Source organism: Folsomia candida, unplaced genomic scaffold, assembly GCF_002217175.1.
Source record: "Folsomia candida strain VU population unplaced genomic scaffold, ASM221717v1 Fcan01_Sc001, whole genome shotgun sequence".
Classification (NCBI taxonomy): Eukaryota; Metazoa; Arthropoda; class Collembola; order Entomobryomorpha; family Isotomidae; genus Folsomia; species Folsomia candida.
Window position 1 is genome coordinate 17,583,365 of NW_019091193.1, and position 21,642 is coordinate 17,605,006.

At 37.3% G+C, this 21,642-nt stretch overlaps 8 protein-coding genes across 8 annotated transcripts; 7 read left to right on the forward strand and 1 right to left on the reverse strand.

Moving 5' to 3' along the window:
* Nucleotides 1-913: 913 nt before the first annotated feature.
* Nucleotides 914-2,022, forward strand: LOC110863074. The gene is made up of 3 exons (XM_022112306.2): nucleotides 914-1,074; nucleotides 1,140-1,202; nucleotides 1,269-2,022. The coding sequence occupies exons 1-3, from the start codon at nucleotides 1,071-1,073 to the stop codon at nucleotides 1,784-1,786; spliced, it is 585 nt and encodes a 194-aa protein (XP_021967998.1). The 5' UTR covers nucleotides 914-1,070; the 3' UTR covers nucleotides 1,787-2,022.
* A 1,908-nt stretch (nucleotides 2,023-3,930) lies between these two features.
* LOC118433954 lies at nucleotides 3,931-5,051 on the forward strand. The gene is made up of 2 exons (XM_035846485.1): nucleotides 3,931-4,529; nucleotides 4,616-5,051. The coding sequence occupies exons 1-2, from the start codon at nucleotides 4,292-4,294 to the stop codon at nucleotides 4,849-4,851; spliced, it is 474 nt and encodes a 157-aa protein (XP_035702378.1). The 5' UTR covers nucleotides 3,931-4,291; the 3' UTR covers nucleotides 4,852-5,051.
* Nucleotides 5,052-5,379: 328 nt separating this feature from the next.
* LOC118438315 lies at nucleotides 5,380-6,705 on the forward strand. The gene is made up of 7 exons (XM_035858292.1): nucleotides 5,380-5,527; nucleotides 5,592-5,671; nucleotides 5,780-5,799; nucleotides 5,867-6,018; nucleotides 6,099-6,172; nucleotides 6,296-6,320; nucleotides 6,391-6,705. Exons 1-7 carry the CDS (start codon nucleotides 5,380-5,382, stop codon nucleotides 6,609-6,611), a joined length of 720 nt encoding a protein of 239 aa, XP_035714185.1. The 3' UTR covers nucleotides 6,612-6,705.
* A 124-nt stretch (nucleotides 6,706-6,829) lies between these two features.
* LOC110842083 lies at nucleotides 6,830-8,593 on the forward strand. Its single transcript, XM_022087795.2, has 5 exons — nucleotides 6,830-7,102; nucleotides 7,423-7,478; nucleotides 7,559-7,844; nucleotides 7,987-8,145; nucleotides 8,222-8,593. Exons 1-5 carry the CDS (start codon nucleotides 7,003-7,005, stop codon nucleotides 8,278-8,280), a joined length of 660 nt encoding a protein of 219 aa, XP_021943487.1. The 5' UTR covers nucleotides 6,830-7,002; the 3' UTR covers nucleotides 8,281-8,593.
* A 1,695-nt stretch (nucleotides 8,594-10,288) lies between these two features.
* On the forward strand, nucleotides 10,289-14,091 carry LOC110843427 (prion-like-(Q/N-rich) domain-bearing protein 25). Its single transcript, XM_022089394.2, has 5 exons — nucleotides 10,289-10,810; nucleotides 10,907-10,987; nucleotides 11,091-11,195; nucleotides 11,441-11,544; nucleotides 11,636-14,091. Exons 1-5 carry the CDS (start codon nucleotides 10,500-10,502, stop codon nucleotides 12,751-12,753), a joined length of 1,719 nt encoding a protein of 572 aa, XP_021945086.2. The 5' UTR covers nucleotides 10,289-10,499; the 3' UTR covers nucleotides 12,754-14,091.
* A 222-nt stretch (nucleotides 14,092-14,313) lies between these two features.
* On the forward strand, nucleotides 14,314-15,896 carry LOC110862552. Its single transcript, XM_035857486.1, has 2 exons — nucleotides 14,314-14,446; nucleotides 14,525-15,896. Exon 2 carries the CDS (start codon nucleotides 14,630-14,632, stop codon nucleotides 15,803-15,805), a length of 1,176 nt encoding a protein of 391 aa, XP_035713379.1. The 5' UTR covers nucleotides 14,314-14,446; nucleotides 14,525-14,629; the 3' UTR covers nucleotides 15,806-15,896.
* A 125-nt stretch (nucleotides 15,897-16,021) lies between these two features.
* LOC118437926 (leucine-rich repeat-containing protein 27-like) lies at nucleotides 16,022-18,556 on the reverse strand. The gene is made up of 9 exons (XM_035857484.1): nucleotides 17,960-18,556; nucleotides 17,767-17,877; nucleotides 17,472-17,686; nucleotides 17,207-17,396; nucleotides 16,999-17,133; nucleotides 16,726-16,930; nucleotides 16,516-16,626; nucleotides 16,303-16,431; nucleotides 16,022-16,228 (listed from the first exon to the last, which is right to left on the reverse strand). The coding sequence occupies exons 1-9, from the start codon at nucleotides 17,991-17,993 to the stop codon at nucleotides 16,036-16,038; spliced, it is 1,323 nt and encodes a 440-aa protein (XP_035713377.1). The 5' UTR covers nucleotides 17,994-18,556; the 3' UTR covers nucleotides 16,022-16,035.
* A 12-nt stretch (nucleotides 18,557-18,568) lies between these two features.
* LOC110857409 (peroxisomal (S)-2-hydroxy-acid oxidase GLO3) lies at nucleotides 18,569-20,924 on the forward strand. The gene is made up of 12 exons (XM_022106011.2): nucleotides 18,569-18,898; nucleotides 19,013-19,164; nucleotides 19,246-19,353; nucleotides 19,436-19,448; nucleotides 19,536-19,605; nucleotides 19,697-19,761; nucleotides 19,835-19,963; nucleotides 20,048-20,141; nucleotides 20,233-20,271; nucleotides 20,360-20,476; nucleotides 20,553-20,664; nucleotides 20,772-20,924. The coding sequence occupies exons 1-12, from the start codon at nucleotides 18,765-18,767 to the stop codon at nucleotides 20,834-20,836; spliced, it is 1,098 nt and encodes a 365-aa protein (XP_021961703.1). The 5' UTR covers nucleotides 18,569-18,764; the 3' UTR covers nucleotides 20,837-20,924.
* The last annotated feature ends 718 nt before the right edge of the window (nucleotides 20,925-21,642 follow it).

Here is a 21,642-nt window from a genome sequence, read left to right on the forward strand (position 1 = left end):
TTTATCTTCAAACTGTTATTAAATCTTAACTTAAGCAGTAATTATCGCATACAGTGTCGGATACTTGGATATCACTTGTAAGACACAAGTTTGAACCATAGTTATATCAATACATATGTGTATGCATAAAGTATACTCCAGATATTGTTATAAAACTTAAATGTTATAATGTTTGATATTCCAGTATCTGTAATCCGATGGAATCTAAGCAATTTATCCTTATGTCTTCATTTGTAATCCAGTGCTGACCGTTCTTCCCTAACGTGCTTTTTTCCTGCTTGTCAATTCGCATTATTGTTTACGAATCGTTAAAATTAGTCGTTCGAACGTATCCTTCTTAAGCCATTCCAGTGTAGAACAACAACCAGAGTCCTTGACCAAGAATTTGTGATGGGTTACGACTCGTATAAAAAATGATGGAGGTAATGAAGACCGGAAATAACTATAAACCAGACAAGTAGACTTTGCTACTCCTGTCTTTCACACAAGTAAACTAATTAAAGACTTAAATCGTTGAACAGCTTCGTTGAAATAAAATGAAGAATATGCACGTTAGTTTAAACAGATGTCTTTAAAGATAACTTTAACACCACAGCAGCGTGCAAACATTTTGCGATTTTTGCAAACAATATTAGATATGTAGGTGTGTATTGAACCACTTAACTCCAGTGCGAAGAAGAAGAAAAGGTATGCAAGTAATATATATGTTTTACTAATAGTGGGAACTATGTAACTTTATTTGCCACGGTGTGGTCAGCGTGCATAACCAAAGTGTGGATTACATTTGAGCAACAAGGGAGGCGCCTGTGCTTATCGTTAGCAATCTTTCATTTAATTCAATTGGAAAACACCACAAATGTTCCAACTCCATGAGTAGATTTTCCATAATTTGCTCACACCAACGTTTATTAGGATGGATTCATAGACGGAAGGGGTTAGTGTATGTCTGACCATCTTGGAGAGTGGTTAAGGTGCACATATATTTATTATTCTTGGCGTATCCGTCACACTGTGACTGTCATTCTACGATTATATAATTTTCGTAGAGTTTACAACACCACGCCACAAAAATGAGTACGCTTGCACACTTATTTTTTTAATTCGTAAACTGGATTCTAATATTTCGCTAATATTCATAGGTATATACCCGTCCATCATAGCTTTGACCATAGTGACCCTGTGGCTTCCATATGGGATTTCAGGTATTGCTAAAAATGTTTTTTGAAAAATTGAAATTATTACTAGTAGTAATTTCACCCTTAATTTAGTCCCAGGGTTTGGATGGGATCCACATCTTAAAGGCTCTACCTGCGTGGACCCTGGCTATTTTGTGAATCCTCACGACTGCACCAGGTTCTTTCGATGTGTGGACCACAGTACTTCAGAAGGCCCGCTCTTAATTCGATACGACTTTGACTGTCCACATGGGACCGTGTTTGATGAAGGGGCAAAGGTGTGTATCCACGCCAGAGATGGGATTTGTAGAGGTTGGGGTTCACCACTAGGATGGGGTGTACCCCCATTCAAGAAGGGTTGGGGATGGCCTGGACCTCTGGATGGGTGGAGCAAACCAGGCTGGTCTGCACCCAAAGGTCGAAAACCATTGCCAAAGGGGGGCTGGAAAGGTGCACCCGTTCAATTGGCAGCTGAAGACGACGACGAAGGTTCCTCTTGGGCTTGGGGACAGCCGTCCAACAGTTTTTGGAGTTTTACGCCGGGAAGTTCATACGTCGTGGTGTATGATAACCGTGGTCGCGACCAGAAGCGGTCAGTTGAATTGCCATGAAATAAATAATTATTTAATTATTCTACAACTGCAATTAGTTTCGAGTACAGTTTGTACAGCAAATATGTATGAACACAGAAGTCTCATCTGTGGTATAAAGCTTACAGCCACTTGTTTTGTATCAACTTTTTCTATTTTCCAAGGGTCCTAAATTGTTAATATTAGCAGATACGGGTTTGCTTAAAATTATGTTCAAAGGTTAATAAAACTTGCACATTTTCATCATTTCAATTCGATTCATATTACAGTCTACTTTCTTTAATCATTTTACATCTTGGGCACTAAAGCAATAGTACCTGACGATGGTTACTAAAACAAGTCATAGTTTTTCTGGACAAGGGATTTGTGTAAAAGCACATTTAACTTATATCTAGCATTCAAGGATTTGCAGATTCGCGGATCTCATGCGAAACAGAATATTCGAGTAATGTACCACATATGTACATATGCGAGTATGCAGTGTATGTATTTAACTGCTCACCCAACCTGGAAACTGGTCACGCTTTGCAACACTTTGCAACACTACTGCAATTTCGTTCACGATATAATTTTATGCTGAAGTAATTACGCCGATAATACAGACATCATATTTGCAGAACGTTGGATTACGAATGTTTAGTTTAAATTGCAAAAGTTAGAATATTCTTTACTCTGGAACTTTAAATCTTGCATCCGCGATAGCTTGTATCAAACTATTAATAAATAAATACTTATTTATTTAATTTTAAAATGCATTTTTCCGTTTTGTCTGTATACTCTACAAATCGTTTCCTGAATTATGTCAAGTGTCAAAAACTTAACGCACCAAAAAGGCTCGACAAATTTAATGATCGTAATGTGCGAAATTACACCAAAACCTGGGTGTGATCCACATAAATCTTCATATGCACACATGTTTAGTGGGATTCTCACGCTGCAGTGGGTGCAGTTCCTCGTGTATTATTTCTTATAATGCGAGTTGGTTCCCACCATAAGGGTCAAGTATCACTATAATTTATTACCATTAATTTTGTGAACTAGAGACTGGCTTTTCAGTTTCTCTCCTTAACGTGAAGGCCAAATCTTATGTGTTTGATGTACTTATTTTACCTACTTCCTAATTACCCTAATTTAAGTTACACTCGTTAAATGCGCTTCATAAATATCCTTTCTCTATAATGTGATCAAATATGCCCAGTACATGTGACTTGTTATTCTTTAAGCGACCCAATTTGCATCGAATATCAATAAGTCTTTGTCCTGTCACTTTTGTCATCTCAATTAAAACAGATATTGCATACACATAGTTGTACTCGTTTGAATGTTTAGTTGAGGTCATGAAACAGTGTAACAATACGTCTCGAAATATAGTTTCACTAAAATTGTGAAAAATCCAATGTCAACGAATAACCTGTCATTTTAAAAATTGTGCACTAATTTTATACGGTCGTTAACACAAGGTCACAAGCAGTAATAATTTTCTTTACAAATTTGTCACATGAGATAGAAATTTATAAGTACAATGTTTTTATGTGTTACTATGATGCACTCGTCACAGGGTGCCATTACTTTGGTAATGGGTTGCCTATGCTCTAGTTTGATGAAAGTTAGTTCAAAAACTTAATTGACCAATTCCATGAATTTTTACATGTGCGACAACTCGAGATATGATGAGACCCCCGATGTCCTTCAAATCCTGCCAGTTATGCATGTCTTGCCTTAAGCCAAAAATCTGCATAATATGCGTTAGTAAAGTCATGCGAAATAAATGAGACTTTAATGATCGTTGGACATTTCACGAAAGGTTACATCAATTTCTTTGTTTCAGGTTCCAAATTTTCAAGGCAACATCAATTTATTTTAATATCGACAATGTGGGAGTGCTCCAAATTTAGTTTACATATTTCGTATCTAAAGCAGATGGGGATTGTGATACCTGAAACTGGACATTCATTAATGCATACATATTACGAACGGAATTTTGTTCACAAACAATCCCAAGAAAAAAATGTTTCCGGGACCATTATGTCAACTAAAACGCATCCACGCAGTACAATTTTTAGCTTGTAATTGCAAACTACAAACAATGGCACCACTACTGGCCCGAAATAAAAACAAAATACTTGTGTAATACCTTTATGTGCCTGCCTGCCGCATGTAATCAGCATTTAATCGTGCACTACCTGAATTCCTTCAAAGTGAAGAAATTCAAAAGCTATTTTTCCTCTCAAGCATTTAGAACAAGAAGTGTGGAGTTTTAAAATGTCGTCAAAATTTATTTTGCTCCTCAGTCTACTCACTGTCTTATTATTCATACAATTAAGTTATTCCGCAAATATATTTTCGAAGGCAAAACTCCATTCAAAGTGCAAGAAAGTGAAACCCACAAAAAAGCTTGACATGGACTTTGTACGTTATTCTATAACGTTAATGAACGGCAATATTTTAATTTAAATGTCTAATTATTGATTTCTTTGTGTTTAACAGTCGCTGGAACTTTTCGTCGGTAAGACGTTCTACTTGACCATGGGGAGCAGATCAGCATTTGAGGATTTGACTGAACTATTGAGCGGAACAAGGGCTTCAGAATCATCTGAAATTGACAAAATGTGCGCAGAGGTGACCACGAAGGGGTTCAAGTCTTCAATTGAAGGCTACAATGGAAACTATTTGGTCGTTGATTGTGCCATAATTCTCGATAACAAAGGAGTTCAAGATTGTACTGCAAACCCGAGAACAGAATTCCCTGATCGACATAAATCCGGTAATGCAAATACAAATGGCGTTTGATTATATGCATGTACACGTTGGTGATGTTGTAATTTTTTTAAATATGCATTTATTCAACAGTCAGTGGAATTCAAACGTTAGCATGGACGGATAATAAAGAAAACCTCGTCGTTGTGAGGTGCAGCCACAAGGGAGACAAAAATGATTGGGTTTTGTACAGTTTCAACACGAGCATATCGGATGAAATTAAGAAAACGGTGGAACATCAAGTATCGCGCATGGGGTTTCGCCCATCGGAGTACCCAATTCATTACAGTGACTACAGCAATTGTAATCTTACTAAAGGCGATGATTGAAACCTAAATATTTCATAAGAAAGCCATAACTATGAGCCCGTTAAATTATGCAATTATAATATTCCACATTCTGTACTTGTAATAATATCATTAGTCTAACAATAATTACTAAACGTATTGTTTGATGTGCTTGCAACAGTGTTTTGAAGTAAGGTTCTTGAATTAAAGCAGACTAAATAAATATTTTGAGACCATGCCGATGATGATGCGTCATTTATTAAGCATAAGCAGGCCATACGATTTCTGATTTTATAGTTGGCACTGCATACACACATTCATAAAGTTGAAAGTAGCACCCAGTTCCGGGTTCGTACAATTCAATATTACAACCTCGGGCTTAGTTTTCAAAGAATATGTACTAACTGTATGTATGAATTTGTATGTGTGTGTATGTATTCATTGATAATTGTTTATGCAAGTCAATACATAAATTAAAATTGGTTGCTCAGTTGTATCGCAATATGAACGTCAATTATATCAATATTCATTATATTATCATTAGTTGATTGGCCACTTTGGGCTCTAATAATGAAGCACCCTTCATGGAGAAGCGTGGTTGTGTTAATAACCATTGGTGTTATCCTATCAGCTACTCTTGTGGATGCAAGGAGATCAGAAAAACGGAAATCCGGCAAGGGAAAGAATCCGCACAAAGGAATCCCCTCTTCGGCGAAAGGTGCAAAATTATAATAATTTTATTATTATTATTTGTTTACTTTATTTATTTATTTATTTCAAAGGTGCAAAGTTAGAGTCAAAGTCAGTAATTGAAGCTGGATGTATCCCAAAGAAGGCCGTCAAAGACTTAAAGATTGAATTTGTAAGCATATTTAAACTAAGGAATTACATGTCCACGATCCACAAATATTTCACGTGTGGACTGGTTTATTCATGTAACGTAATACGAAATGTTTTAATCAATTGGTAGATTAACAAGGTTGCTGCATGGTATGTCCCTGATTTGTAATTATAGCTTATAATTTTATGAACATATAAAAATATCGTTCTATTTTAGGTATGTCCCGGTGGCATCTAAATACTTTTATTACCGATGGGGTGAAGCTTTAATTAACCGATCACTGGGAGCATCAGAGTTGCCAAACTTGTGCATGAAATGGTTGTTTTTGGCACCTACTACGCCCAAAGGGAAATACAACGTGCTTGTTGGTCAGCTCAATTTTCAAAATATATTGAATTTAATCGTGAAGAATGCTTGGAACTTTCGTAAAACTCTTATAAAATGGCAGGAGGATATCATCACGCGGTCACACAACTTTGTCAGGACACGGGATACGAGACTCAAACATGTGAAGCAGTCAAGGTAAATATTTACGTGCATAGTTATTTTGTGCATGCATTCATTTTTTTAGTTTCCTGTTGAATGATATTACAAATCCATGTGTTATCTATGATTATCTAATTTGTAATTTAAACGACATTTAAGGGATCCTCGGAATATCACAAAGGGGGTAATGCTCTTAACATTACTATGATAGCTAACTTTCCATTTTTATCAGCATCAATTCTTTACTTTTTCAGCTGATAACGTTGCAACAATAGTTGCAACAGACAACAAAAAGTGGTTCATGATGGCCAGATGCATCCAAAAGAAATACAAGGACTGGGCAATTTTTACTGCAGACAGGAAATCACTGGACACAGCTTTATACAAGAAAATCATTGCAGAAGCAAAAAATCAAGGGTTTGATCCAAAATATGTCGAAAATGCAAAATATGATAAATGCCCGAAAAAAATTTAAGGTTGAAATCAGAAAGTAAATATTGTTAACTACACCGATATTATGATTTTATGACCGCATAATGCATTAGTCATTTAGTTACTATTCCATTAAATCTATTTTCGTGCAAGTTGTTTTGTTTTTATTAATTTCATTGCTTTGCTTTTTGTTTCGAGCCCTGGCCAAAAATCAGGCCATTAAAAGAAGTATGCAGAGTTACGATGCAGGTAGAGTGGAGTGTGAATGAAGGTGGTTTATGGAGGAAACGCCACAACATTTCATGGAATTTCGTCAAATTCATAAACAAATCGACGTGGCATCCCAATCCAAGGCGACCCGGCCAGAATCTCACTCGACTCCTCAGTAATCCATTGTTCACCTACTTGAGATTAGCATCCGAAAATAGATAGCCATGAAGTTAATTGCATTTGCAATTTTTGCCTTGGTCTTGTCTCCATGTTTTGCCCATGGAGAGTTTCAGTTGAGCTCTGAGGAATTGGATCCTGCAGATGGTATGGAATTGTTCATTGTTAAATATCACATGTGCAAAATGCTGGACGTACAGGTTGTTTTTAAAAATTCGGTATTGATTAAGTCACCCGTGGTCTGTATTTTAGTCTATCTACATATGTGCATATGCCGGACAATTATAGTATCACACTTTTACAAATTATTTTGATTAGAGACAAATTAAATTTATGTATCATGAACATTTGGTAGGAAAATCAACTCGTAGATTTTTTTCTTTCTTTTTCTTTCTTTTGTCAACAAGAATGCATGTATAATCCTGACTGAATGTATATATAACGTATTCTAATCGATTAATGAATAGTGGAGGAGCCAGGTTGTCCAAGAGTCACTCATCTCAAAAATATTGACCTGAGACATGTAAGTGCATAAGTCGGAAGATTCCTTATTAATATTATTGTAGAAATTGTACAAAGACAAATGGTGTAATTGAATGTCAGTTTTATGGCGAGTGGCATCTGCCTTACTTGAGCAACCATTGGATTCGATACATGGCGAAAAGGATGCATGGGAAGTTTATGAAGAAATCTAGCATGGGGAGAGTCTGTGTCAAAATGAGCTTAAAACCAATTCCGGATGAACAAATGATGCAAAATGACAACGCTTCCATCTGGATTCACAGCAAATGTCCTAGAACAGGAGTGGAACTTAATCTTGCTTGCACACCCAGCGCCAGCAACAACGCCAAGTGGTACTGCAGGTCCAAGGACTCTGAGGACCACGAAGGTACATACATTTCAGAGGTCAACGCCGACCAATTTGGCGGCGGCGGCGCGGCGCGTCGATCGACGGCGTTGACCTCTGACACATTTCAGAACTTCATGCCAGTCATCCATTGTTTCACACATATGCGTGCATGCATTTACAGGCGACTCGTGGGTGTACGTGGTTGACTCTGATGATAAAACTTGGGCGTTGGTAGTCCGCTGCTTCCCCAACAACGGTATGAACTGGGCCATCTTCTCGAAAGTAAAAAAGCTGGATGACAAGTTGGTCAAGTCTCTCTTGCTTGAAGTAGAAGAAATGGGTTTGTTTCCAACATGACAAAATAGCCAACATATTATATTTACAATAATAATAAATATGCTATAAATTTGTCGCAGGTTTCCAACTTTGGAACGTGGTTGAGATTCCATACGAGAAGTGCGTGACCAAGATGTAAATTTCAGAGCAGTTTTTCAGCTTTAATTTTGACAAGCATACGTGTCCAACTTGTCATAACTTGTAAATCTCTTGCTTCAGCCCTCTATGCATTTGTTAAACTTAGGATTAATTATTTCCATGCGATAACTTAACTTTGCTGGATTAAAATAGCATTATTCAATAAATCAATAATCAAATATTAGTGTTGTTGAGTTTGTGAGTACTTACTGCTTTCGACTGCACTGATACCAGGAGAATTTGTAAATGTTTAGAAAAAAACAACAAATTGCGACTTCGAAAGTTAATCTTGAAATAAATGCTGTGATCCTGAACTTGCACTTGTATGAGCATAATCTTGGTGGCTTAATGGATTCTTTTTCATGCATGCCAAACACACATTGCCAAAACCAACAAACTTTTAATGATATTATAATCTTTACGATTTACTCGAGTAAAAAATTTCATGCAATTTACCATTTCAAAAAATTTAATTAGTGAGCTGATCTGCTCCTCCGTCTTCAAAGGGCCTTCACAAATATACGAAACCAGAAATTTAGTAAATAAATGGAAATTTAATTTGATACTCTTCATATTTGGATAAAATATCATATCTTTAGATATCCATGTATGCAGTTCGTTCGTTCATGATAATAAATATTTAAAATAATTCTTCAGTTCTAAATAATATGCAGTTACGTATAATATTCCTGCAGAAAATATTATAGCCCAACGATTCTCGAATCGTAAAGCAGCATAGCAAATGCAGCGGCATAAGATCACAAATTCACGAATATGAAGAGATTTGGGGTTTCTTTTCCATTATTGATAAGTTGATGGAAACGGATCAGCGTGGCATCTGTTTTTACCATCCAAGTAAGATTAGTCTCTCCATTAGCAGTATTTCTTTTTTCGCATTTCTCGTTTCAGCACCAAGACGAGGAAGACCGATTTCCACGCAACCTCGCTTTGTCACTCGTTTCTCCCAACTCCTTGGACCAGGACTTTGCTTATTACACGTTTACATGAGCATGGAATACGAGCTTGATAGCAATATGGCCAAAAAAGGGATATAAATCGTTTGGCAAGTACAGAAGAAAATGTGGCTGGATAAGGAAATGTGTGATCTCTCTTGGCTGTACACTAATAAGTAAGTAGTTCTGTCAGGAGAAGTAGTCAGGTACTGACGAAATTTCCTTCATATCTCATTTTGACGTTAACTTGACATGATCACGACTGCAAATGTTTCATGTGCATTGACATTTACAATTTGGGCAAAACTGACTCGCCTTACTTGCTCTCGTTTCGGAGGTTCTGTGTATGCGATGCTTTGGCATTTTCGTTTTGCAGTTGATGAAATCCAACCAATGCCTCATTTTCGGAATGGAAATCTCATTAATGACCTCCTACTGTATTCGTATGACATTTGGAGCTTCTCAAATCATAGTCTAATTGGTAACAGAGAGCACATAAGATAATAGAGTATTTCACACGTCGCGTAACCTAAATACTACAATATTCAGCAAAGGCCAATATAATTTCTCAACTTGCCCGATTTTTGCTTCAGTACAGTAGATTATTCACAGCTCTCTATTCTAAATATTAATATTTATTCGCTACACATTTTTTTGCAATTCTAAAAGGAACATTGATAAATGATCGATGGCTAGCCAGACCATGGTTAAAAAGCTTTGTTTTTAATATTACTTAAATTAATAATTTTTAGCGACATTTTATTATACATTCTCCTACTTCTTGTTAATATTAAAGCCATCTCATCTTTATCACTATAAGATAGACCATGCATGGGATTTTATCCTGCTTCCAGTTATGTACATACGTAGATACTACAGATAATTCTGTACTTTCACGAAAACTAGGAACGCCGTGAACATGCACATACATACGCGCATAATATAGGGTAACACCAAACCGACCCCTGTCCTAGTAGTCTGGTCTGGAAAATGGAACGATTGGTCTCATATTCCTCGTCTTCTGGAAAGACGCTCTCGTGTCGTGTCGGTGGAACATGAACTTTGCGAGAAAGAAGTAGTTCCGTCGTCACTACGGATTCATCATCATTTTCGATCTGGAAGTCATCCGATGACATCAACCTCAAATTATTTTATGTGCACTACGTACTTCAAAAGCTTTTAATATTTCAAACACATTTACCCAATTAAACTTTAATACTAGACAAGTGATAATAAAAACCAGGAGTTAGTGACATTCTCAGTCAGTATGGGAAACCCTTCAGTTTTCTCTGCAACACGGGGATGCTGTGCCCCAGTTCCTTATTTCATCTTCAAATTGTTATTGTTCACGACCCTTGGGTTTCAAATAATCAATCGCTCTTCATCGTACGTGACGACTTCTCATATTTTGTCAGTGGGGGACAAATGCGACATTGTGAACAGTGAGACGAGTTATTCAAACGGAAATCGTGAAATGGATATTATCAACGGAACTATTTTTGGTCTTGATCCCCCCATTTGCGATCCATCTATGCCGCTGGAGTGTAGCAGTTCGGGCCGATGTCAATGCAGAAGAGGGTTGGTTTGACATGATTTTCAGTCTTAACGCCCATAAGTTTCAGTTACACTCATAACCACGAGTTTATTTTTTTCTTTTATATTCAAAAAACGTAGATTCACAATCAGCCGAAATGGAACGGAATGTTTAGAAATTGCCAGAAATGGATTAGATTCCCTGTGCGTTGAGAGTATCCAGTGAGTAAATTAAATTAAGTTTCGACCAAACTTCTTGATTGTATCTGTATTGATTGCATACATATTTTGAAATTTACAACTGGATCTAATTTTTAACTTATAGGTGCTGGAAAGGATTGCTGGGAAGGTTGTCAGAATGTCGGAGAGATAGTGGCAGATGCCGATGCTACGAATCGGAAACATTGCCGATTGTCTTTCATCAAGGAAGGTGTGAGACACTTGAAATTTCATAAGCTTGGTTTGTGAGATTTTTAAGAGTGAGGGGTGTGAGGAATAATGTCATATATGGTCATTCTATGCATAATCCAATTATGGAATTTATAAACATACCTTGATATGCAAAGGATAATAACTACTCGTAAAAAATATGCACCTATATTAAAAAAGCATTATGTATTTACTTAAGTCAGCATGCATAATCAAATCTCACAACGACTATGGCATAATTTGCAGATGCTACTACGGTGAAAGTCTAGGGGATTTTTGCCAAATTGACGGATTATGTGAAGCTACTACACCCAATGCCGAATGCAGAACAACTTGCCAATGCAAAGAAGGTATTATAAAAACAGTAATAAATAAGCATAAAAAGATTTTACATGAATGTTACTAATCCAAAGTATTTTTTGTATGTATTTACGCATACAGGGTTTATTCCATCCTGGGACAAATCTAAATGTTTAAAGATAGCAGTAGACGGATTAAATTCTAGTTGTGAGGAGAACGGTCAGTGTGAACGAAGCAGTCTAGGAACTCTTTCAGAATGTTATCACAATCAGTGTCAGTGTTATCAGATACCAATGGTGCCCACGGTTTTCTACGCAGAACGTTGCTACTTCGGAGCAGCTCTGGGTGATGTTTGCCAAGTTAGCCCGCAATGCACGGCAAAAACAGAGTACTCAACTTGTGGTAGAAATGGCAAATGTGGTTGCATTGACGGATACGTCCCAAACGGAAATCAGTCATTATGCCTTCAAATTCCATCTGCAGACGGGTCATCTTCGTCCCCTGGGTCGTCCGACTGTGTCGAGGACATTCAGTGCACGAAGGCACTGGGACATTTTGCCAGATGCAATATGTTGAAACGAAGATGCGAATGTTTTGTTCCGCATGAGACACATGGAAGTGGACGGAGGGAAAATGAGACAACCACATTTCCATCATCGACGACCACCGAATTCCGAGATCACTACCACGATGAATCCGTCACCTCCATGGTCATTATCGGGAGTAAATGTCACTCTGCCAAACAATTGGGACAATCATGCAAATTTAACAAGCAATGCTCTGCCACGACGGGGAACTCGGTTTGTTACAATGGCTTGTGTGAATGTCGAGAGGAGAGTCATGTTCCAAGTATGGATGGAAGAAAATGCCTGGAAATCGCAAGTGGAATGGATCAATATTGCGATGAAGATGGTCAATGTACACGAAGTTTGGGCCAGTTATCAAGGTGCAACGCGGAGACGAAAAAATGTGAATGTTCGAATATTCTTCCAGTCGTTTATTACGACAAGAAATGCTATTTCCATCGCCAACTGGGTTCACCCTGTGTATCGGATGCGGAATGTAAAGCTGGTGGAAACTCTTTTGCGGAATGTTTTCATGGAAGATGTCGATGCACCAATGGAACGGAACCCTTTACAGATCATTCCTGCCTCCATTCGTCAAGTAGATCCAGTTCGCTAGTTTTGAGGAACTTGCTACCAATAAATCTAGGAATCGCTTCACTAATTGCGGTTTCATGCAAGCAAATCTTCCAGTAATAAATTGCATAGCGATAATTGTGCATTTCTGCAGTTTTTAGAGTTTCGTTTCACCAAGTTGTTCGAGAGACCAATAATTCAGCTATACATGGGTTGAAATGATTAATTAATTACTTATGCAATAGCGTAGTAAAATATCTTTTGTTAATCTATGCTATTCTATAGTATGGATATATGTATGTACACATAATGTTGTACCACAACCCACTCTTGGATTCAGTATTATCAACTAGATCCATAATATATGACTTGTTGTGGTATTTAGTTTCATCATCACGTGCACTTATGTGCAGATAAAATAGATAAAACTAATGGTCCGTGTCTTTGAAATGCCTGGAAGGATTGTCTATGTATTTAGAACGTTGAAGCGAAATGCAAGAGTTTATTCAGATTTTCTCGAAATGCTACATGCGTGCACTGCCATTATGATTATGAAGATCATCAGCACTCGAATCTATCCATCTCCCCACTTCACCCAAAGCAAATTAACATTATGCGTATTTATATTGACCTATAAACGAGAAATAATGTTTATGGGATGTGCCACTGCTGCCTTATTATACTCGACCTACCATTTTATCACGTGCCTCGTTCAAATTAATCTGTCCTTAAAGTACCATCATGACACATAGTTTGGCCAAATATAATCCGCACTCTTTTTTCATGTAGACGTTTTTCAGACTTTAACACCTAATTAAAATTTAAAATGTCGTAGAGCCGTCCATTTTGACTCTACGTTTCTTCCTTTGTCCATAACTATTGTTCATCATTTATGAAGTTCATAAAATACAAACGAGTGGTTCATATTTATTATAAACCACTAAGGAAGCCTGAGTCAGGGCTTTTGGCTATGTGTCCGTCTGCGACACGCAAGCAAACCACTGAACAGATTTTGACCAACTTGGTGTTAAAATGCGTATCTTAACAAGCCTTGGATGAGTTCGAAGATAAGTGGGTGAGGTATTCCGCACCAAAATTTCAGAGTAGTGCTGTAAATATTTCTAGAAATTTTGGTAGGAGTCAAAATGGTTTTTTAAATTAGTCGGAAAAGCAAAGGATTTTGCATGCTTGAAGTTTTACGAATACTACCGGCATTTATACTTATTATGTATGTATAAGGAATGATATTACCCATATTGTTGAATCTCAAACCGCAATTTGGAGCCATAAGATAGAAAGGGACTTTGCCCTATAGAAGTAGAAGGGGACTTTGATCTTGACTCGGGCTAAATGAACAATAACCTATGTATCATAGGATAGGTTATTTCTTATAATATTCTATGTTCATTCATAATTAAGTCAATTTATGCAATAAATATTTGGTACTTACAAGCACGAGAAAACGACGCCGGGAATAGTAAATGCATGAATTATTCAAGTTGAATTTCAAGATATTTCATCGACCCAACATGAGTTGCAACTTTTGGACTGTTTAAGAGTGGAGATCATATCATTTGTTCATTGAAGGTTAAATCACTTGAGCTGAACCACAATGCTTTATACTATGCATACGTCATACGTGTACCGACAGACTTACGTAAGATTTCAGCTGATCATTCAGTGCATGAGAGTATTTAATATTCCTTTTGTCTGAATTATTGTAATGTAGACGTCGTGTTACAGATTGGACAGCTCGCACTTTTCGGCGAATCCACCAGATTTGGCTGTAAATAAATGTCCATTAACCCACGAGGTAAACCATATGCATTTACTATTTATTTATATGTAGGACTGTTGAAAATGTAATTATTGACACATTTGTTTACTGCAGTTTCTATCTAGAAATAACACATCCATCTTGTGTGGCTCGGATTTGACATCATAGCAAGATCTCATTGAATTGGAAATATTATTAAAATACTAGGCAGTCAAATAAATGGAGAATCCACCCGTACCATTGTCCTCAGAGAGCGTCACACCTTCTTGGGTTTCCCAAGTCTTGAGAACTAAAATATCCGGCCATGACTTTCAAAAAGAAACCAACATTCAATCTGGCTCTGGATTTCTGAGTAGCATGGTTCGTTTGAGATGTGAGGCTGAAGACGGACAGAATTTCAACATAATTGTAAAACTCCTCCCGGAGGATAGCACGATGTTGGAACTTACAGTTTCCGAAGGGTTTGACAAAACGGAAGTAAACTTCTACAAGGAAGTTGGGCCGGACTTGCTTAAAATTCTCCCAGATTTGAAGCAATATTTGTGCCATTCTTACTATGGACATATTCAACATGCAGATGAAGAGAAACATTTAAAATATGCATCGGTCCTGGTCATGGAAGACTTGAAACCACAAGGCTATTATACCATCAACTTTGCTGCTGAAGAGTCAATGGCACAATTTAGAGAAGTGTTGGAATTTATGGCAAAGTTTCACTTTGCAGGGATGGTGCTGGAGACTAGAAAGAATGCCAAGTTGTGCCAGGTGTACGACTATCTTCAAGGAGTGTCAAATTCAGGAACTTCGATGTTTTACGAGATGGCGAAAGGAGGCTTTGTGGAAATAATTCAGCTTTTATCGGATCACGGATTATCACAACCAGTGATTGAAGCTTACCGAAAAATGGCCCCACATTCTGACAGTATCATTAAAAAAGTACAAGAAGCGAGCAAAGAGTTTGCATGTTTGATTCACGGGGATCTGTGGTCCAACAATTGCCTCTTCAATGATGACCCCCAATTCCACACGAAAATCATCGACTGGCAACTGTTGGGTTATAAGGATCCTAATTATGATGTTGCAGTGACAATAGTCTCAAGCATTCCAGTGAAACAATTGACTAAAGAAAAGGTCACAGAGAGCCTTCAGCATTACTACGAGACATTTGTGGCTGAATGCACCAAGTCTGGTGATCCTGGAAATCTGATAACACGGGACTGGGACCAATTTAGTAAATTCTTTTACACGTGGGGCATGTCGTACACAATGCTTTGGTTCCTGATGTCAAGTGACTCCTTCTCTTTGAACATTCCACGACTTGTAAAAATCTACGAGTTTTTGATTTTGGAAGCAAATGTTCATGAATTTATATTGAGCCAAGTTGAGGAGGTATAATGTCCGAGCTGTGTATGTTGATCAATTTTTTTATACACATAATTCAGAATTTTGGAATAAATCACTGTATATTAATTACTTTCTGCAATGAGTTAGAGCGGATAATCACAATCGAATCATAATAAAAATGTGCTTGATCAAATGTACAGATAAATGTGCGACAAATCTAATGCAAATTCAATCACGCAGCATGTAACCATGTTTGTGCAGCCAGCATACGAATTCAGTCGTCAGAGCAGAGTAGGCTTAACCGACAATTTCATTTCCAAAAGGCGTTTGTGGATTTCTTCAACTTCTCTCAGTCTTTTCAGTGCCAATTCTGTGTCCAATAACTGGGCAGGATTTTCTGAAAATCGTTTTAGCTTGTCCCAACAGTCTTCGAGCTCTTGTTTATACTCCAAAGGTCTCAGCAATCTGGAGTTGCTAAATTAATTAAACCGAATACTGAGTGACATTAAGTTATTAAGCTTTATTTTGAAGTAATCATTTATATTTACGAAAGTTTGACTTCATTTAAATCATTTCCGAATGGAGCGGATTCTGCAAGATTGACCTTTAAATCAGGTTTGCTTCTCATCTGCATCAACTTGGTCTCGCTCCTCCATTTTCGTAAAACATCTTGATTTCTATTTTAGTTGCATTGTACGTGTGTACTTATATGTATGTGCCAAACTATTAAATTGCTTAAATTTACGGCATGTTAGACTTACTTGCACTTTTGCAAAAGAGCTTCTTGCTGAATATTCAGCCTTTTCAAAACTTGGTTGCGGACTTCTTCAAGTGATTTTTCAAACATATCTGTTCGACTGACTCCGTCGTACCTATTCCCAATTTTTTTTTGATAGCAATATACAATGATGAAACATGATAAGTACCAGGTGTACTTTTTAGCATTCACATGACAAAATTTTGAGCCTCACGGAATTCGTTTCCACAATTCCCAAGTGTAAATTAAACGATCTGCTCTGCGCTTCTTTTCTGCCACTGAAATATCTGTACTGACCGACTCCTGGCCCCTCAAAATCAAACTTGGAGTAGTTTTCTGCTTAACACATTTCATTGCAGTTTGTTTCAAGTCCTCTCGTAACTTATTGTCATCTTCAGATTCCAACTCACCAGATTCATCTTACAAAATATTACAATTTCTGATTTAAAATAACTTTATATGTAAATGTGCAATGTCACGTATGTACCCAATGGAATGCGCATCAGCATCCGGGCTTGAAAATATTCTATCATTTTTTTGCATCCTTGCTTTTGAACATTTTCTGGTGGAATTGTTAGAGGATTTCCAGTAATCCCTATTGTTTGCAGGTTTACTGCCAAAGCTAAAAAGAAATTTGAAGTTTTTAAAACAAGCAAAAATGCTAAAAGTGCAGATTACAATAAGTCAATTCATACCTAAAGTGTATGGTAAAGCTCTAATACGATTCCCTTGCAGTAAAAATACCCTGAGACACTCATGACGAGAATTAAGTGATGGAAGATTTGTTAATTTATTATCTCGCAAATCCAGCCATGTCAGAAACGGAAGTTCGTCAAAAAAGAATTCTGGAAGCTCGCAAATTTGATTATCCTTGAGGTACATAATCTAGCGAAAATTATAAAAAAACAATAATAAGTGAATTTACAATGGTACATACATAGTTTTCCATAATTAACATACAGTGATTGGAGGGTCGTTATCAAAAACAGAAGGTGGTACTTGGTGGAGATTAAGATTTGGAGAATCCAATATGCCTTTCTCGAGCTTTTCCTCAAAAGCGTCATAGCTGTGCTGAGATTGATTTAATTTTTGCTTTATCATTTTCCTGACTTCCACCGGGTCATTCTCCTCATCATATCCAGCTCGAAAGCGGGCTTCCTTCGCATATTCTTCCGCTGGAAAATTATAACGAAGATAGTAACAAATTATTTTGTAATATACTTTTTTAAATATTCCAAGTATTATTTGACCTTACGGATTTTAATAGGCTCACTCTGAAAGCAAGGAGCAGAAAGTTTCTCTGGATGATGGCGTCCAATGGGTTCGAACATATTCATCATTTCTTCCATTCGATTCGCCATCATGTCTGCCAAAAAAAATATTCTGATCACAGTCACAACGAATATTTAGTTTTCTGATATTATTTGAACTATAAATGCTAAATTTACCGAATCCAATTCCAGCTTGAAAGAAACTTTCCATTTTTAACCTTTTCTACTATGTAACGCTCAGCTTCAAGTAATATGGTTCGTGATATCGAAACTTTGTTGTGCCAATGTCAAACGAAGAGTTCCATAGTGATGCCGTATGCCGGTGAACAAAGACCATTTTTCATGTCCACATACAACATATGCACATACATGGGTTGGTGTGTTGTTATTATTTTATATTGCAGGTTTCGACGCATATTTTATTGATTAGACATGTATGCAAACAAAGCCTCAACAGAAAGAGTTTTGACAATTACTCAGAAACCAAATTGTTGTTATTTGGCATGCCTCGGAACATAAATCAAAACTTTGTACATATTCAGTAATGTGTTGCAGAGGGATAAGTGTGTGCATATCTTAACTGCATATTAGTTCACCTAAAACTACGTACTATCTAATTTATCGATCTTGCCTTGAAATCAAAGTAAATATGAATAAGCTTATAGCAATAAGAAAAAAACACGGTTGACAGTCTCATTTTAATATTTGTAAAAGGGGTTCATTTTACACTACGTGACTGGACAATTTAACTCTCCACTATTATGTGTTCAATGTATGAATATATATTTATGTATTAATGTATGTGTTACCATTTACTCGCGTATATGTACTAGCTTATCAGCTTGTATACAGTCAAAGTCATTTACATATCTAGATCTTACTGGACGTATTAGTTACATCACATCTTCATCTATTTAAAGCGACTCCAACTGTTAATATCGTTAAAATATTAATTACATAAAATTCGACATACTCAACCTTCATGGATAAACTCGTTTGCGTTCCCGACTTTGAAAAAGAAGCCCACAAGTTGCTGGATAATAACTCGTTGCAATACTACAAAAGTGGTGCAGATGATGAAATAACCCTGCAGGAGAACAAGAACGCTTTTAAAAGGTATTCGAGAGAATTTAGAACAAATAAATACTTATGTCTGTACTATGCATATTGCATACGTATGTATATTATGCATACAATACATTGTGTATTTCTACATTTATTTCTTGAAAGATGGCTAATAAAACCACGAATGCTCCGAGATGTATCCAATCGAACAACAAAGACCATGGTTTTGGGAAAGCCCGTGGCTTTCCCTCTGGGCCTTTCACCCACGGCCATGCAACGCTTAGCTCATCCAAACGGAGAATGTGCAAATGCCCAAGGTTTCGAAAACAGACTGATTTGTTACCTTTCCAGGTGTTTCAATTACTAAATGTTCTTTCACAACCATTTTCATTCCACAGCTGCAGCTTCAATGGGTACCATATTCATTTTGTCAACTATTGCCACGAGTAGCATTGAGGAAGTCGCTGGAGCAGCTCCGAATGGGAGAAAATGGTATCAGCTATACGGTAGGTATCAACTGTATACACATATTTTTTCATAGTGAAATTTAATTTATTTAAATTTTGTATCCTATTTTGTTATTATAAGTCTACAAGGATAGGTAAGAATAAACACTTATTTAAGAGATATTTAAGAGATATTTTAAGAGATTTGGAAATTTTGCATAAATCCATGTCTAAATATTTAGAAGCCTCAGTCTCAGCATGATCCAGCGAGCAGAGAAATGTGGATTCGAAGCTATCGTTCTTACGGTTGATGTAATATAGTAATTATATTGCCTATGCATATATGTATACGTGTACATGTATATTTATATAACTTATTTAACTTGTAATATCAATCTAACAGGCACCTTACTTCGGAAAGCGCAGGTCAAATATCAGGGACGCATTCAAGTTACCACCAAATTTGAGGTAGGGGTAGGAACTTTTGTTATTTGTTTTACAGGTAATTAGAAATTATACGACTCTACATTTGCGTAATTAGATTGGCTAATTTTCAAGAAAGCTCTAAGCATTCGGATGCAATGTCTGGTAAGATAGGATCTGCTTTTGCATACCACGACACCCTTCTTGACCAAAGCTTAACCTGGAAGGATGTCAAATGGCTGAAAAGGTGATGTCATTGATTTAACAAGGGTGCTGTTCAAAGTGAAATAATTATGCCTTCAATCCTTGAATTTTCTATAACTTTTACCAGTGTGACCAAGCTACCTATAATTGTGAAAGGGATCATGACTTCAGAGGATGCAGAGTTGGCATGCTCTTTTGGTGTAGCCGGAGTTTTTGTGTCGGTACTATCGTAGTATTTAAAAAATTGGCGATCAAGTTTTATTTCACACACTCAAAGTTTGTAATTGACTATGCACATTACATGATATGCAGAACCATGGTGCACGACAAATCGACACCGTTAATCCTACAGTTAGTAGTTTACATTTGTTTTCTAATTCCTACTGTCAACTATTTCTATTTATTTCAAGGATACGAGGCTAATAATATTGTTTTGCAGATTGACGTGCTACCTGAAATCGTGAAACAAGTGAAAGGACGATGCGAGATTTATCTGGATGGTGGTGTCACGACTGGAGGGGATGTTTTTAAAGCAATAGCATTGGGTGCCAACATGGTATTCAGCTAAAGAAAACCATTTCAATCATCCTCAAACTAAAATTACAACAATCGTTTGGCATGTTGTGTCTCAGGTTTTCGCAGGACGCCCATTCCTGTGGGGTTTGACAGTGGGTGGAGAAGCTGGAGCTCAAAAAATTTTGCAGATATTCAAAGACGAGTTGGACTTGATGATGGCATTGACTGGTAACCTAACTGTTTTTCAACTGAGCTATACTGCATGATTATGCACTCACTTTTGATGTTATTTAATATTAAAATTAATCATTTGGTGAATAATGATTAACCAACAGGTGTCTCATCAATGAGTGAGCTGACTTCAGACTTTGTCACAAAAGACTGGAAGTCTCACCTGTAGCAAGTTCCAATGCGACATCATACCTAATCCCAAGTTATGCAAGTGAATGTTGAATTTCTATAATAAACTTTACAAATTCGGCAAGAGATATGAACAGAGTGGAAGGAATCCATTTTTATTTTACATTTTCCACTTTTCAGTACACTAACATCCCAGGTTATGCGCACACATAGTTGTAAAAGTTTTCATATTCAATCAATAATTTATTTCTCATCTCATCCTCATCATCATCGGCGAGGAGCAGTCCGTCAGAGGGAAAGTTTTCCACGGTTTCTCAGCAAACCCGTCTTTCTCGGAGCGTGTACAAGCAGGGAAACGAGGAAACTGGGAGGAGGAAACCAGTGGCAGCCTGGTTGTTCAGGTGGGGGAGAGAGAGAGAGTCCCGTTTTCGTGGAAACAAGTTCTCCACCAACAACTCTGGCCATGAACCCCACCGACCCAGCGGAGGCGGATATGCTTCTTCTCTCTCGGACCGAAATCACACGAACAACCCGGAGCTGCTGCTTCACTTCTGGCCGAGAAATGTTGGACGGAGGAGAGTGTTCGGTTGGCTTGACTATCCATCCGTTGTCACCAATTCATCTGAAACCTTTCCCTTCCTTGAACCGAGTGAAATCCTGGAAACGGCGACAGTGGAATGAGACGCCCTTGTTGTCTTTCCTCAGTTTTTGGTTTTAGATTTCTGCCCTCCCTCTCACTCTCTCTCTATTTCTGAAGGAATCCAATATTCTATGACGAACCGATAGCAAATATCAAGCCGTACAAATCCTTGATGTCATGGCAAGAGAAGGTGATGGGGTACAAAA